The sequence below is a fragment of the Coregonus lavaretus genome (assembly GCF_964263955.1).
Source record: "Coregonus lavaretus genome assembly, contig: HAP1_SCAFFOLD_460, whole genome shotgun sequence".
In the NCBI taxonomy this organism is placed as follows: domain Eukaryota; kingdom Metazoa; phylum Chordata; class Actinopteri; order Salmoniformes; family Salmonidae; genus Coregonus; species Coregonus lavaretus.
Genome location: NW_028162530.1, coordinates 253,906 through 272,174, shown reverse-complemented (window position 1 = coordinate 272,174; position 18,269 = coordinate 253,906). Strand labels below are relative to the sequence as shown.

Below are 18,269 nucleotides of genomic sequence, written 5' to 3'. Positions count from 1 at the left end.
TGTTTCAGACTGGAACCACTAGCTCTGACTCAGCTGATAGCTACTTTATTGAGGAAAAATGTACTTACTATGACTGTGATATGTGGTTGTCCCACCTAGCTATCTTAAGATGAATGCACTAACTGTAAGTCACTCTGGATAGTGTAAATGGAATGGGGAAAACTCCAGGCGCTTACTGGATTAACTCACACAATCATGAAAAACTCTGGGTCCCTGTGTATGGTTGAGACTTCCATACGTCTTCATGGGTTTGCAGCTGCTGAATTTGGCCACAGTTTTATACAATTCTCTCCTCTCATTGCCACAAAGTCCATTTCAGCTATTATACTTTAATTGTATCTCTCAAAGCTGTAGGTCTGCATTTATGTAACTGATGCCCTCTGACGCCCTCTGTGCCCCTCACAGCTACAATGTGAGTGAGAAGGCGGGCACGGTGTCGGTCACAGTGAAGAGGATGGGTAACCTGAACCAGTATGCCATCGTGCTGTGTCGTACTGAGCAGGGCACTGCCACCTCTACCTCCAGTGTTGGCTCTCGCCCCGGACAGCAGGACTATGTGGAGTATGCTGGACAGGTGCTGTTATTTTATTTATTTAACCAGGCAAGTTAATGACAACACATTCTCTTTTTCCAGCAAAGCCTGGGAAATAGTTGTTGGAATACTCTCTCCTCTCCTCTCCTCCTCGTCCTCGTCCTCTCCTCTCCTCTCCTCTCCTCTCCTCTCCTCTCCTCTCCTCTCCTCTCCTCTCCTCTCCTCTCCTCTCCTCTCCTCTCCTCTCCTCTCCTCTCCTCTCCTCTCCTCATATTTGTACTACATCCGTAACAACATCTCTAACCTCCCATCTCCTCCACATCCTCCCCCCCCCAGGTCCAGTTTGACGAGCGTGAGGACACCAAGGTGTGTACCATAGTGATCCAGGACGACGAGGTGTTTGAGGGCGTGGAGAGTTTCCAGGTGGAGCTGAGCATGCCTGTCTACGCCCTCCTGGGTCAGTTGACCCGCGCCAGCGTCAACATCAACGACACAGAGGACGAACCCACGCTGCAGTTTGACAAGAAGACCTACCACGTCAACGAGAGCACCGGGTTTTTACAGGCCCCTATAGAGAGGAAAGGTATTAACCCTAACCCTATACACGCTCCTATAGAGAGGAAAGGTACTAACCCTAACCCTATACACGCTCCTATAGAGAGGAAAGGTATTAACCCTAACCCTATACACGCTCCTATAGAGAGGAAAGGTATTAACCCTATACACACTCCTATAGAGAGGAAAGGTATTAACCCTATACACGCTCCTATAGAGAGGGAAGGTATTAACCCTATACACGTTTCTATAGAGAGGGAAGGTATTAACCCTAACCCTATACACGCTCCTATAGAGAGGAAAGGTATTAACCCTAACCCTATACACGCTCCTATAGAGAGGGAAGGTATTAACCCTATACACGCTCCTATAGAGAGGGAAGGTATTAACCCTAACCCTATACACGCTCCTATAGAGAGGAAAGGTATTAACCCTAACCCTATACACACTTCTATAGAGAGGAAAGGTATTAACCCTAACCCTATACACGCTCCTATAGAGAGGAAAGGTATTAACCCTAACCCTATACACGCTCCTATAGAGAGGAAAGGTATTAACCCTAACCCTATACACGCTCCTATAGAGAGGAAAGGTATTAACCCTAACCCTATACACGCTCCTATAGAGAGGAAAGGTATTAACCCTATACACACTTCTATAGAGAGGAAAGGTATTAACCCTAACCCTATACACGCTCCTATAGAGAGGGAAGGTATTAACCCTAACCCTATACACACTCCTATAGAGAGGAAAGGTATTAACCCTAACCCTATACACGCTCCTATAGAGAGGAAAGGTATTAACCCTAACCCTATACACGCTCCTATAGAGAGGAAATGTATTAACCCTAACCCTATACACGCTCCTATAGAGAGGGAAGGTATTAACCCTATACACGCTCCTATAGAGAGGAAAGGTATTAACCCTATACACGCTCCTATAGAGAGGGAAGGTATTAACCCTATACACGCTCCTATGGAGAGGGAAGGTACTAACCCTAACCCTATACACGCTCCTATAGAGAGGAAAGGTATTAACCCTAACCCTATACACACTCCTATAGAGAGGAAAGGTATTAACCCTAACCCTATACACGCTCCTATAGAGAGGGAAGGTATTAACCCTAACCCTATACACGCTCCTATAGAGAGGAAAGGTATTAACCCTATACACGCTCCTATAGAGAGGAAATGTATTAACCCTAACCCTATACACGCTCCTATAGAGAGGAAAGGTATTAACCCTAACCCTATACACGCTCCTATAGAGAGGAAAGGTATTAACCCCATACACGCTCCTATAGAGAGGAAATGTATTAACCCTAACCCTATACACGCTCCTATAGAGAGGAAAGGTATTAACCCTAACCCTATACACGCTCCTATAGAGAGGGAAGGTATTAACCCTATACACGCTCCTATAGAGAGGAAAGGTATTAACCCTATACACGCTCCTATAGAGAGGAAAGGTATTAACCCTAACCCTATACACACTCCTATAGAGAGGAAAGGTACTAACCCTAACCCTATACACACTCCTATAGAGAGGAAAGGTATTAACCCTATACACACTCCTATAGAGAGGAAAGGCATTAACCCTAACCCCATACACGCTCCTATAGAGAGGAAAGGTATTAACCCTAACCCTATACACGCTCCTATAGAGAGGGAAGGTATTAACCCTATACACGCTCCTATAGAGAGGAAAGGTATTAACCCTAACCCTATACACGCTCCTATAGAGAGGAAAGGTATTAACCCTAACCCTATACACGCTCCTATAGAGAGGGAAGGTATTAACCCTATACACGCTCCTATAGAGAGGAAAGGTATTAACCCTAACCCTATACATGCTCCTATAGAGAGGAAAGGTATTAACCCTAACCCTATACACGCTCCTATAGAGAGGGAAGGTATTAACCCTAACCCTATACACGCTCCTATAGAGAGGGAAGGTATTAACCCTATACACGCTCCTATAGAGAGGAAAGGTATTAACCCTATACACGCTCCTATAGAGAGGGAAGGTACTAACCCTAACCATATACACGCTCCTATAGAGAGGAAAGGTATTAACCCTAACCCTATACACGCTCCTATAGAGAGGAAAGGTATTAACCCTAACCCTATACACGCTCCTATAGAGAGGGAAGGTATTAACCCTATACACGCTCCTATAGAGAGGAAAGGTATTAACCCTATACACGCTCCTATAGAGAGGAAAGGTATTAACCCTAACCCTATACACGCTCCTATAGAGAGGGAAGGTATTAACCCTAACCCTATACACGCTCCTATAGAGAGGAAAGGTATTAACCCTATACACGCTCCTATAGAGAGGAAATGTATTAACCCTAACCCTATACACGCTCCTATAGAGAGGAAAGGTACTAACCCTATACACGCTCCTATAGAGAGGGAAGGTACTAACTCTAACCCTATACACGCTCCTATAGAGAGGAAAGGTATTAACCCTAACCCTATACACGCTCCTATAGAGAGGAAAGGTATTAACCCTAACCCTATACACACTTCTATAGAGAGGAAAGGTATTAACCCTATACACGCTCCTATAGAGAGGAAAGGTATTAACCCTAACCCTATACACGCTCCTATAGAGAGGAAATGTATTAACCCTAACCCTATACACGCTCCTATAGAGAGGTAAGGTATTAACCCTAACCCTATACACACTTCTATAGAGAGGAAAGGTATTAACCCTATACACGCTCCTATAGAGAGGAAAGGTATTAACCCTAACCCTATACACGCTCCTATAGAGAGGAAAGGTATTAACCCTAACCCCATACACGCTCCTATAGAGAGGGAAGGTATTAACCCTATACACGCTCCTATAGAGAGGGAAGGTATTAACCCTAACCCTATACACACTTCTATAGAGAGGAAAGGTATTAACCCTATACACGCTCCTATAGAGAGGAAAGGTATTAACCCTAACCCTATACACGCTCCTATAGAGAGGAAAGGTATTAACCCTAACCCCATACACGCTCCTATAGAGAGGGAAGGTATTAACCCTATACACGCTCCTATAGAGAGGGAAGGTATTAACCCTAACCCTATACACGCTCCTATAGAGAGGGAAGGTATTAACCCTATACACGCTCCTATAGAGAGGAAAGGTATTAACCCTAACCCCATACACGCTCCTATAGAGAGGGAAGGTATTAACCCTATACACGCTCCTATAGAGAGGGAAGGTATTAACCCTAACCCTATACACGCTCCTATAGAGAGGGAAGGTATTAACCCTATACACGCTCCTATAGAGAGGAAAGGTATTAACCCTAACCCTATACACGCTCCTATAGAGAGGAAAGGTATTAACCCTAACCCCATACACGCTCCTATAGAGAGGAAAGGTATTAACCCTAACCCTATACACGCTACTATAGAGAGGAAAGGTATTAACCCTATACACGCTCCTATAGAGAGGAAAGGTATTAACCCTAACCCTATACACGCTCCTATAGAGAGGAAAGGTATTAACCCTATACACACTTCTATAGAGAGGAAAGGTATTAACCCTAACCCTATACACACTCCTATAGAGAGGAAAGGTATTAACCCTAACCCTATACACGCTCCTATAGAGAGGGAAGGTATTAACCCTATACATGCTCCTATAGAGAGGAAAGGTATTAACCCTATACACGCTCCTATAGAGAGGGAAGGTATTAACCCTAACCCTATACACGCTCCTATAGAGAGGGAATGTATTAACCCTAACCCTATACACGCTCCTATAGAGAGGAAAGGTATTAACCCTAACCCTATACACGCTCCTATAGAGAGGAAAGGTATTAACCCTAACCCTATACACGCTCCTATAGAGAGGAAAGGTATTAACCCTATACACACTCCTATAGAGAGGAAAGGTATTAACCCTAACCCTATACACACTCCTATAGAGAGGGAAGGTATTAACCCTATACACGCTCCTATAGAGAGGGAAGGTATTAACCCTAACCCTATACACGCTCCTATAGAGAGGAAAGGTATTAACCCTATACACGCTCCTATAGAGAGGAAAGGTATTAACCCTAACCCCATACACGCTCCTATAGAGAGGGAAGGTATTAACCCTATACACGCTCCTATAGAGAGGGAAGGTATTAACCCTAACCCTATACACGCTCCTATAGAGAGGGAAGGTATTAACCCTATACACGCTCCTATAGAGAGGAAAGGTATTAACCCTAACCCTATACATGCTCCTATAGAGAGGAAAGGTATTAACCCTAACCCCATACACGCTCCTATAGAGAGGAAAGGTATTAACCCTAACCCTATACACGCTACTATAGAGAGGAAAGGTATTAACCCTATACACGCTCCTATAGAGAGGAAAGGTATTAACCCTAACCCTATACACGCTCCTATAGAGAGGAAAGGTATTAACACTATACACACTTCTATAGAGAGGAAAGGTATTAACCCTAACCCTATACACACTCCTATAGAGAGGAAAGGTATTAACCCTAACCCTATACACGCTCCTATAGAGAGGGAAGGTATTAACCCTATACATGCTCCTATAGAGAGGAAAGGTATTAACCCTATACACGCTCCTATAGAGAGGGAAGGTATTAACCCTAACCCTATACACGCTCCTATAGAGAGGGAAGGTATTAACCCTAACCCTATACACGCTCCTATAGAGAGGAAAGGTATTAACCCTAACCCTATACACGCTCCTATAGAGAGGGAAGGTATTAACCCTAACCCTATACACGCTCCTATAGAGAGGAAAGGTATTAACCCTATACACGCTCCTATAGAGAGGAAATGTATTAACCCTAACCCTATACACGCTCCTATAGAGAGGAAAGGTACTAACCCTATACACGCTCCTATAGAGAGGGAAGGTACTAACTCTAACCCTATACACGCTCCTATAGAGAGGAAAGGTATTAACCCTAACCCTATACACGCTCCTATAGAGAGGAAAGGTATTAACCCTAACCCTATACACACTTCTATAGAGAGGAAAGGTATTAACCCTATACACGCTCCTATAGAGAGGAAAGGTATTAACCCTAACCCTATACACGCTCCTATAGAGAGGAAATGTATTAACCCTAACCCTATACACGCTCCTATAGAGAGGTAAGGTATTAACCCTAACCCTATACACACTTCTATAGAGAGGAAAGGTATTAACCCTATACACGCTCCTATAGAGAGGAAAGGTATTAACCCTAACCCTATACACGCTCCTATAGAGAGGAAAGGTATTAACCCTAACCCCATACACGCTCCTATAGAGAGGGAAGGTATTAACCCTATACACGCTCCTATAGAGAGGGAAGGTATTAACCCTAACCCTATACACACTTCTATAGAGAGGAAAGGTATTAACCCTATACACGCTCCTATAGAGAGGAAAGGTATTAACCCTAACCCTATACACGCTCCTATAGAGAGGAAAGGTATTAACCCTAACCCCATACACGCTCCTATAGAGAGGGAAGGTATTAACCCTATACACGCTCCTATAGAGAGGGAAGGTATTAACCCTAACCCTATACACGCTCCTATAGAGAGGGAAGGTATTAACCCTATACACGCTCCTATAGAGAGGAAAGGTATTAACCCTAACCCCATACACGCTCCTATAGAGAGGGAAGGTATTAACCCTATACACGCTCCTATAGAGAGGGAAGGTATTAACCCTAACCCTATACACGCTCCTATAGAGAGGGAAGGTATTAACCCTAACCCTATACACGCTCCTATAGAGAGGAAAGGTATTAACCCTATACACACTCCTATAGAGAGGAAAGGTATTAACCCTAACCCTATACACACTCCTATAGAGAGGAAAGGTACTAACCCTATACACGCTCCTATAGAGAGGAAAGGTATTAACCCTAACCCTATACACGCTCCTATAGAGAGGAAAGGTATTAACCCTAACCCTATACATGCTCCTATAGAGAGGGAAGGTATTAACCCTATACACGCTCCTATAGAGAGGAAAGGTATTAACCCTATACACGCTCCTATAGAGAGGGAAGGTATTAACCCTATACACACTCCTATAGAGAGGAAAGGTATTAACCCTAACCCTATACACGCTCCAATAGAGAGGAAAGGTATTAACCCTATGCACGCTCCTATAGAGAGGGAAGGTATTAACCCTAACCCTATACACGCTCCTATAGAGAGGGAAGGTATTAACCCTATACACGCTCCTATAGAGAGGGAAGGTATTAACCCAAACCCTATACACACTTCTATAGAGAGGAAAGGTACTAACCCTATACACACTCCTATAGAGAGGGAAGGTATTAACCCTAACCCTATACACGCTCCTATAGAGAGGAAAGGTATTAACCCTAACCCTATACACGCTCCTATAGAGAGGAAAGGTATTAACACTATACACACTTCTATAGAGAGGAAAGGTATTAACCCTAACCCTATACACACTCCTATAGAGAGGAAAGGTATTAACCCTAACCCTATACACGCTCCTATAGAGAGGGAAGGTATTAACCCTATACATGCTCCTATAGAGAGGAAAGGTATTAACCCTATACACGCTCCTATAGAGAGGGAAGGTATTAACCCTAACCCTATACACGCTCCTATAGAGAGGGAAGGTATTAACCCTAACCCTATACACGCTCCTATAGAGAGGAAAGGTATTAACCCTAACCCTATACACGCTCCTATAGAGAGGGAAGGTATTAACCCTAACCCTATACACGCTCCTATAGAGAGGAAAGGTATTAACCCTATACACACTCCTATAGAGAGGAAAGGTATTAACCCTAACCCTATACACACTCCTATAGAGAGGAAAGGTACTAACCCTATACACGCTCCTATAGAGAGGAAAGGTATTAACCCTAACCCTATACACGCTCCTATAGAGAGGAAAGGTATTAACCCTAACCCTATACATGCTCCTATAGAGAGGGAAGGTATTAACCCTATACACGCTCCTATAGAGAGGAAAGGTATTAACCCTATACACGCTCCTATAGAGAGGGAAGGTATTAACCCTATACACACTCCTATAGAGAGGAAAGGTATTAACCCTAACCCTATACACGCTCCTATAGAGAGGAAAGGTATTAACCCTATGCACGCTCCTATAGAGAGGGAAGGTATTAACCCTAACCCTATACACGCTCCTATAGAGAGGAAAGGTACTAACCCTATACACGCTCCTATAGAGAGGGAAGGTACTAACTCTAACCCTATACACGCTCCTATAGAGAGGAAAGGTATTAACCCTAACCCTATACACGCTCCTATAGAGAGGAAAGGTATTAACCCTAACCCTATACACACTTCTATAGAGAGGAAAGGTATTAACCCTATACACGCTCCTATAGAGAGGAAAGGTATTAACCCTAACCCTATACACGCTCCTATAGAGAGGAAATGTATTAACCCTAACCCTATACACGCTCCTATAGAGAGGTAAGGTATTAACCCTAACCCTATACACACTTCTATAGAGAGGAAAGGTATTAACCCTATACACGCTCCTATAGAGAGGAAAGGTATTAACCCTAACCCTATACACGCTCCTATAGAGAGGAAAGGTATTAACCCTAACCCCATACACGCTCCTATAGAGAGGGAAGGTATTAACCCTATACACGCTCCTATAGAGAGGGAAGGTATTAACCCTAACCCTATACACACTTCTATAGAGAGGAAAGGTATTAACCCTATACACGCTCCTATAGAGAGGAAAGGTATTAACCCTAACCCTATACACGCTCCTATAGAGAGGAAAGGTATTAACCCTAACCCCATACACGCTCCTATAGAGAGGGAAGGTATTAACCCTATACACGCTCCTATAGAGAGGGAAGGTATTAACCCTAACCCTATACACGCTCCTATAGAGAGGGAAGGTATTAACCCTATACACGCTCCTATAGAGAGGAAAGGTATTAACCCTAACCCCATACACGCTCCTATAGAGAGGGAAGGTATTAACCCTATACACGCTCCTATAGAGAGGGAAGGTATTAACCCTAACCCTATACACGCTCCTATAGAGAGGGAAGGTATTAACCCTAACCCTATACACGCTCCTATAGAGAGGAAAGGTATTAACCCTATACACACTCCTATAGAGAGGAAAGGTATTAACCCTAACCCTATACACACTCCTATAGAGAGGAAAGGTACTAACCCTATACACGCTCCTATAGAGAGGAAAGGTATTAACCCTAACCCTATACACGCTCCTATAGAGAGGAAAGGTATTAACCCTAACCCTATACATGCTCCTATAGAGAGGGAAGGTATTAACCCTATACACGCTCCTATAGAGAGGAAAGGTATTAACCCTATACACGCTCCTATAGAGAGGGAAGGTATTAACCCTATACACACTCCTATAGAGAGGAAAGGTATTAACCCTAACCCTATACACGCTCCTATAGAGAGGAAAGGTATTAACCCTATGCACGCTCCTATAGAGAGGGAAGGTATTAACCCTAACCCTATACACGCTCCTATAGAGAGGGAAGGTATTAACCCTATACACGCTCCTATAGAGAGGGAAGGTATTAACCCAAACCCTATACACACTTCTATAGAGAGGAAAGGTACTAACCCTATACACACTCCTATAGAGAGGGAAGGTATTAACCCTAACCCTATACACGCTCCTATAGAGAGGAAAGGTATTAACCCTAACCCTATACACGCTCCTATAGAGAGGAAAGGTATTAACACTATACACACTTCTATAGAGAGGAAAGGTATTAACCCTAACCCTATACACACTCCTATAGAGAGGAAAGGTATTAACCCTAACCCTATACACGCTCCTATAGAGAGGGAAGGTATTAACCCTATACATGCTCCTATAGAGAGGAAAGGTATTAACCCTATACACGCTCCTATAGAGAGGGAAGGTATTAACCCTAACCATATACACGCTCCTATAGAGAGGGAAGGTATTAACCCTAACCCTATACACGCTCCTATAGAGAGGAAAGGTATTAACCCTAACCCTATACACGCTCCTATAGAGAGGGAAGGTATTAACCCTAACCCTATACACGCTCCTATAGAGAGGAAAGGTATTAACCCTATACACACTCCTATAGAGAGGAAAGGTATTAACCCTAACCCTATACACACTCCTATAGAGAGGAAAGGTACTAACCCTATACACGCTCCTATAGAGAGGAAAGGTATTAACCCTAACCCTATACACGCTCCTATAGAGAGGAAAGGTATTAACCCTAACCCTATACATGCTCCTATAGAGAGGGAAGGTATTAACCCTATACACGCTCCTATAGAGAGGAAAGGTATTAACCCTATACACGCTCCTATAGAGAGGGAAGGTATTAACCCTATACACACTCCTATAGAGAGGAAAGGTATTAACCCTAACCCTATACACGCTCCTATAGAGAGGAAAGGTATTAACCCTATGCACGCTCCTATAGAGAGGGAAGGTATTAACCCTAACCCTATACACGCTCCTATAGAGAGGGAAGGTATTAACCCTATACACGCTCCTATAGAGAGGGAAGGTATTAACCCTAACCCTATACACACTTCTATAGAGAGGAAAGGTACTAACCCTATACACACTCCTATAGAGAGGGAAGGTATTAACCCTAACCCTATACACGCTCCTATAGAGAGGAAAGGTATTAACCCTAACCCTATACACGCTCCTATAGAGAGGGAAGGTATTAACCCTAACCCTATACACGCTCCTATAGAGAGGGAAGGTACTAACCCTAACCCTATACACGCTCCTATAGAGAGGAAAGGTATTAACCCTATACACGCTCCTATAGAGAGGGAAGGTATTAACCCTAACCCTATACACGCTCCTATAGAGAGGAAAGGTATTAACCCTATACACGCTCCTATAGAGAGGGAAGGTATTAACCCTAACCCTATACACGCCCCTATAGAGAGGGAAGGTATTAACCCCATACACGCTCCTATAGAGAGGGAAGGTATTAACCCTAACCCTATACACACTCCTATAGAGAGGAAAGGTATTAACCCTAACCCTATACACACTCCTATAGAAGGAAAGGTATTAACCCTAACCCTATACATGCTCCTATAGAGAGGAAAGGTATTAACCCTATACACGCTCCTATAGAGAGGAAAGGTATTAACCCTAACCCTATACACACTCCTTTAGAGAGGAAAGGTATTAACCCTAACCCTATACACACTCCTATAGAGAGGAAAGGTATTAACCCTAACCCTATACACACTCCTATAGAGAGGGAAGGTATTAACCCTAACCCTATACACGCTCCTATAGAGAGGAAAGGTACTAGTAATCATTACACTATCACTAACCCAAACCCGAATCCTGACCCTAACCCGAACCCTGACCCTATCATGAGGTAATAGAGCAGGAGACTTCCAGTAGCCTATCACTCAAGCAAATATATTACCTGTGACTTCCAGTTGTGCTACTTAGTGCAGTGGCAGTACTATCCTTCAGACCATACAGTGAGTAGGCATTCATTTTCTTTCCTCCTCTCTCCTTCCAGGTGACACCAGCAGTACGGTCTCAGCTCTCTGTTACACGGTCCCTAAGTCAGCCCAGGGTAGCAGTCTACACGCCCTGGAGTCTGGTTCTGACTATAAGAGTCGAGGTATGTCTGGTGACAGCAGGGTCGTCTTCGGCCCCGGTGTCTCTATGTCCACCTGCGACGTCAAGCTCATCGACGACAGCGAATACGAACTCTCCGAGGAGTTTGAGCTCCACCTATCGGACGCCTCGGATAATGCCCGCATGGGTGACGTCAGTGTGGCGAAGGTGGTTATCGACGGGCCAAATGATGCTTCGACGGTATCCCTGGGCAGTGCTACGTTTACGTTCAGCGAGGACGCCAGTAAGAGATCATAAGGCATTATTTTACATTTTAGTAGACGCTCTTATCCAGAGCGACTCACAAAAGCAAATTAGAGGTGCACTTGCTCAAGGCCACATCGACAGATTTTTCACCTAGTCGGCTCAGGGATTAGAACCAGCGACCTTTCGGTTACTGGCACAACGCTCTTAACCACTAAGCTACCTGAGCATGATATAAGATCAAAGCGTTCTAAAGGCTAATAAGAAGCAGTATACCTGCAGTACAGTGTCCCTAGTATAGTTCTATATCTGGAGACTTTAGATTTAGGGCTATGCTAGAGCGAAATGTTATATTCTTCAATAACCAATAGATATACTGTATATCATTGCTTGAATGAACCATTGGAGAACAGGAAGTATTACAGAGTACAACTCTGACCCCTGACCTTACACCCCTTAACCTCTGACCCTTGACCTCCAGGCACCATAGAGATCCCAGTGCTGCGGCAGGGCAGTGACCTGTCGTCTGTGACCTCTGTGTGGTGTGCCACACGGCCCTCTGACCCCCCCTCCGCCACCCCCGGGGTCGACTACATCCCCTCCTCGAGGAAGGTGGAGTTCAAAGCCGGCAAGACTATTGAGGTAAAGAAGATATCATTTTTTATTTTACTTTTATTTTGAAAGAGACCTTGAGACCAAGCTTTATTTTGCAAGGGAGCCCTGCATGTACACAATTATACAAAAGAATACAAATATAGAAAATGACAAACACACTCAAGAAAAACAATCTCATTCCTCATCAAAGAGGTCCCCAATCAACATGATGAACTGCCCGAGAGGCACCAGCACATCCTATTGGAGGGAACTCTGTAGATTGTTCCATACATGGGGTGCAAAGAAAAGCTGATTTACCTAACTCTGCGGAGACCGAAGGGATTGCTAGAGTTAGCCATCCCTGAGACCGGGTATGGTAACTCGTAAAATGTTATTAAATATGTTAGGTACAGTGGGAGTTTTTGTAAAAGAGCTTTATAAATAAAAGACAGCAATGAATTGACTATGTGACTTCAAAGAAGGCCAGCCTACTTACTGGTAAAGAACGCAGGGATGCGTACTGAACCTGTCACCTGTAATAAAGCATTATTGCTAATAGACTTCAGAGTCTATCATTGACTCTATTAGCATTTTCAAAGCATTTGATAGACGTGTTTACATTAGCAAAAATACCAATGTCAGCGATGTAATCATTTTTCTAAAAGATTTTAGTGTGTGTTGCTTTTTGTATTGAGAGTAGGAATTTAGTGTCATGGTCCGTCTCTTTCCTCGCTCTGTCTATCTATCTATCTCTCTCTCTCTCTCTCTCTCTCTCTCTCTCTCTCTCTCTCTCTCTCTCTCTCTCTCTCTCTCTCTCTCTCTCTCTCTCTCTCTCTCTCTCTCTCTCTCTCTCTCTCTCTCTCTCTCTCTCTCTCTCTCTCTCTCTCTCTCTCTCTCTCTCTCTCTCTCTCTCTCTCTCTCTCTCTCTCTCTCTCTCTCTCTCTCTCTCTCTCTCTCTCTATTATTTTTGTCTTACTGAGATTAACTGTCAGGGCCCAGGTCTGACAGAATCTGTGCAGAGGATCTATGTGCTGCTGTAGGCCCTCCTTGGTTGGTGACAGAAGCACCAGATCATCAGCAAACAGTAGACATTTGACTTCAGATTCTAGTAGGGTGAGGCCGGGTGCTGCAGACTGTTCTAGTGCCCTCGCCAATTCGTTGATATACAGTGGGGAAAAAAGTATTTAGTCAGCCACCAATTGTGCATGTTCTCCCAATTAAAAAGATGAGAGAGGCCTGTAATTTTCATCATAGGTACACGTCAACTATGACAGACAAAATGAGGAAAAAAAATCCAGAAAATCACATTGTAGTATTTTTTATGAATTTATTTGCAAATTATGGTGGAAAATAAGTATTTGGTCAACAACAAAAGTTTCTCAATACTTTGTTATATACCCTTTGTTGGCAATGGCACAGGTCAAACGTTTTCTGTAAGTCTTCACAAGGTTTTCACACACTGTTGCTGGTATTTTGGCCCATTCCTCCATGCAGATCTCCTCTAGAGCAGTGATGTTTTGGGGCTGTCGCTGGGCAACACAGACTTTCAACTCCCTCCAAAAATGTTCTATGGGGTTGAGATCTGGAGACTGGCTAGGCCACTCCAGGACCTTGAAATGCTTCTTACGAAGCCACTCCTTCGTTGCCCGGGCGGTGTGTTTGGAATCATTGTCATGCTGAAAGACCCAGCCATGTTTCATCTTCAATGCCCTTGCTGATGGAAGGAGGTTTTCACTCAAAATCTCACGATACATGGCCCCATTCATTCTTTCCTTTACACGGATCAGTCGACCTGGTCCCTTTGCAGAAAAACAGCCCCAAAGCATGATGTTTCCACCCCCATGCTTCACAGTAGGTATGGTGTTCTTTGGATGCAACTCAGCATTCTTTGTCCTCCAAACACGACGAGTTGAGTTTTTACCAAAAAGTTCTATTTTGGTTTAATCTGACCATATGACATTCTCCCAATCCTCTTCTGGATCATCCAAATGCACTCTAGCAAACTTCAGACGGGCCTGGACATGTACTGGCTTAAGCAGGGGGACACGTCTGCACTGCAGGATTTGAGTCCCTGGCGGCGTAGTGTGTTACTGATGGTAGGCTTTGTTACTTTGGTCCCAGCTCTCTGCAGGTCATTCACTAGGTCCCCCTGTGTGGTTCTGGGATTTTTGCTCACCGTTCTTGTGATCATTTTGACCCCACGGGGTGAGATCTTGCGTGGAGCCCCAGATCGAGGGAGATTATCAGTGGTCTTGTATGTCTTCCATTTCCTAATAATTGCTCCCACAGTTGATTTCTTCAAACCAAGCTGCTTACCTATTGCAGATTCAGTCTTCCCAGCCTGGTGCAGGTCTACAATTTTGTTTCTAGTGTCCTTTGACAGCTCTTTGGTCTTGGCCATAGTGGAGTTTGGAGTGTGACTGTTTGAGGTTGTGGACAGGTGTCTTTTATACTGATAACAAGTTCAAACAGGTGCCATTAATACAGGTAACGAGTGGAGGACAGAGGAGCCTCTTAAAGAAGAAGTTACAGGTCTGTGAGAGCCAGAAATCTTGCTTGTTTGTAGGTGACCAAATACTTATTTTCCACCATAATTTGCAAATAAATTCATTAAAAATCCTACAATGTGATTTTCTGAATATTTTTCCTCAATTTGTCTGTCATAGTTGACGTGTACCTATGATGAAAATTACAGGCCTCTTTCATCTTTTTAAGTGGGAGAACATGCACAATTGGTGGCTGACTAAATACTTTTTTCCCCCACTGTATATGTTGAAGAGGGTGGGGCTTAAACTGCATCCCTGTCTCACCCCACGGCCCTGTGGAAAGAAATGTGTGTGTTTTTTGCCAATTTTAACCGCACACTTGTTGTTTGTGTACATGGATTTTATGATGTCATATGTTTTTCCCCCGACCCCACATTCCATCAATTTGTATAGCAGACCCTCATGCCAAATTGAGTCAAAAGCTTTTTTTAAATCAACAAAGCATGAGAAGACTTTGCCTTTGTTTTGGTTTGTTTGTTTGTCAATTAGGGTGTGCAGGGTGAATACGTGGTCTGTCGTACGGTAATTTGGTAAAAAGCCAATTTGACATTTGCTCAATACATTGTTTTTACTGAGGAAATGAACTTGTCTGCTGTTAATGATAATGTAGAGGATTTTCCCAAGGTTGCTGTTGACGCATATCCCACGGTAGTTATTGGGGTCAAATTTGTCTCCACTTTTGTGGATTGGGGTGACCAGTTCTTGGTTCCAAATATTGGGGAAGATGCCAGAGCTAAGGATGATGTTAAAGAGTTTAAGTATAGCTAATTGGAATTTGTGGTCTGTATATTTTATCATTTCATTGAGGAGACCATCAACACCACAGGCCTTTTTGGGTTGGAGGGTTTGTATTTTGTCCTGTAGGTCATTAAATGTAATTCTCTCTCTCTCTCTCTCCCTGTCTCTCTGTCTCACTCTCTCTCTCTCTCTCTCTCTCTCTCTCTCCCTCTCTCTCCAGACGTGCAGTCTGACCATCATGGATGACATCCAGAACCCGGCCATCGAGGGGGCTGAGTCCTTCGTAGTGTTCCTCTCCTCCCCTCAGGGGGCCGTCCTTCTGGAACCCTTCGAAGCCTCCGTGGTCATCACTGATACCTTGGACCGTAAGTACACCCCTACACACACACACACACACACACACACACACACACACACATACATACCTGTCTTCTAGAACAGGTTTTTTTGTGCTTTTCTTGCCCAGGGACCCCCTCACAGGCAAACCGGCGACCCAGGGACCCCCATCATATGTTAGCAATAAATAAATAAAAGTCACATCTAGATCACAGTGTCCTGGAAGAAGGAAAACTCCATCTGAAATTGTAGTTTTATTGTACAGTACTTCATAATCCCTACTCATTTACCCACAATTCCCTCCTCCCAGTTCCCAGCATGCAGTTTGAGAAGACGGCATACAAGGTGAAGGAGAATGAGGGTGTGCTGAGCATCCCCATCGTTAGAACGGGAGACCTGACGTTCAAGTCCTCTGTCCTCTGCTTCACACGCACCATGTCTGCCATGGTCATGGACGACTTCGAGGAGAGGAGGAACGCTGACGACTCACGTATCATCTTCCTCAAGGGAGAGAAGGTAAGTTCTTTATCAAGCCCACGTAGATTCTGTAAATGAAATGTTGTTATAATAGTTTGTTACATCTAGCCCAATGTGTTAAAAACATCTGTATAGAACCAGACCAATAAAGTTGGCTTTGATGTTATGATGATGATGATGATTATGATGATGATGATGATGTTATGATGATGATGTTATGGTGATGATGATGATGATGATGATGATGATGATGGTGGTCCAGGTAAAGAACTGCACGGTGCACATCAATGACGACTCTGTGTTCGAGCCTGAGGAGGAGTTCCAGGTGCATCTTGGGACGCCACTGGGGGACCACTGGAGCGGAGCCTTGGTGGGAGTTAGTGACATGGTCACGGTAATCATCACTAACGACGAGGACGGTAAGCAACGCTCAGGCTTCCCTAATCTCAATGCTTCTCTTATGAATAGAGTGGCAGACTGGCAGTTGATAGTTATGAATAGAGTGGCAGACTGGCAGTTGATAGTTATGAATAGAGTGGCAGACTGGCAGTTGATAGTTATGAATAGAGTGGCAGACTGGCAGTTGATAGTTATGAATAGAGTGGCAGACTGGCAGTTGATAGTTATGAATAGAGTGGCAGACGGGCAGTTGATAGTTATGAATAGAGTGGCAGACTGGCAGTTGATAGTTATGAATAGAGTGGCAGACTGGCAGTTGATAGTTATGAATAGAGTGGCAGACGGGCAGTTGATAGTTATGAATAGAGTGGCAGACGGGCAGTTGATAGTTATGAATAGAGTGGCAGACTGGCAGTTGATAGTTATGAATAGAGTGGCAGACTGGCAGTTGATAGTTATGAATAGAGTGGCAGACGGGCAGTTGATAGTTATGAATAGAGTGGCAGACGGGCAGTTGATAGTTATGAATAGAGTGGCAGACGGGCAGTTGATAGTTATGAATAGAGTGGCAGACTGGCAGTTGATAGTTATGAATAGAGTGGCAGACGGGCAGTTGATAGTTATGAATAGAGTGGCAGACGGGCAGTTGATAGTTATGAATAGAGTGGCAGACTGGCAGTTGATAGTTATGAATAGAGTGGCAGACTGGCAGTTGATAGTTATGAATAGAGTGGCAGACTGGCAGTTGATAGTTATGAATAGAGTGGCAGACTGGCAGTTGATAGTTTGTAATGGTATGTACTGTATAGTATGTAATGTATTGTATAAGGTAATAGCATTGTAAGACATTACCAACAGAAACACAGGGTAATCTTCTACATAGGAAAAAGCCCAGTCATTGTAAAAATGCATTGCAAGTTTAATTTCACATGTTCATTATAAAGTGAACATTGATATTGTACCACCCCAGCCCCCACCATAGAGTTTGAGCAGACGTCGTACCAGGTGCGGGAGCCCCCTGGACCAGACGGCATCGAGGTGCTTAACATCAAGGTGGTTAGGTCAGGAGACCAGGACCGCACCTCCAAGGTCCGCTGCAGCACCCGGGACGGTTCAGCCCAGTCCGGAGTGGACTACAACCCCAAGAGCAGAGTCCTCAAGTTCACACCTGGTCAGTAAGACTTATTGAGAAGGAGCATTATGGGTAGTGTAGTACATCTGTCTACAAGAACCTCATAGCCAATCACACT

At 43.9% G+C, this 18,269-nt stretch overlaps 1 protein-coding gene across 1 annotated transcript in view; it reads left to right on the top strand.

Annotated features, from left to right (window-relative positions):
• The window catches only part of LOC311119184 (extracellular matrix organizing protein FRAS1-like), a gene marked incomplete at both ends in the record, with an annotated part of 161,521 nt that overhangs the window by 111,871 nt on the left and 31,381 nt on the right, over positions 1 to 18,269 (top strand). Inside the window, 8 exons of the mRNA XM_084193920.1 lie at positions 406 to 574; positions 869 to 1,115; positions 11,625 to 11,969; positions 12,411 to 12,571; positions 16,028 to 16,172; positions 16,454 to 16,659; positions 16,883 to 17,039; positions 17,990 to 18,190. Coding sequence (XP_084050046.1) covers positions 406 to 574; positions 869 to 1,115; positions 11,625 to 11,969; positions 12,411 to 12,571; positions 16,028 to 16,172; positions 16,454 to 16,659; positions 16,883 to 17,039; positions 17,990 to 18,190 — 1,631 coding nt within the window. The remainder of the gene's footprint in view (positions 1 to 405; positions 575 to 868; positions 1,116 to 11,624; positions 11,970 to 12,410; positions 12,572 to 16,027; positions 16,173 to 16,453; positions 16,660 to 16,882; positions 17,040 to 17,989; positions 18,191 to 18,269) is intronic.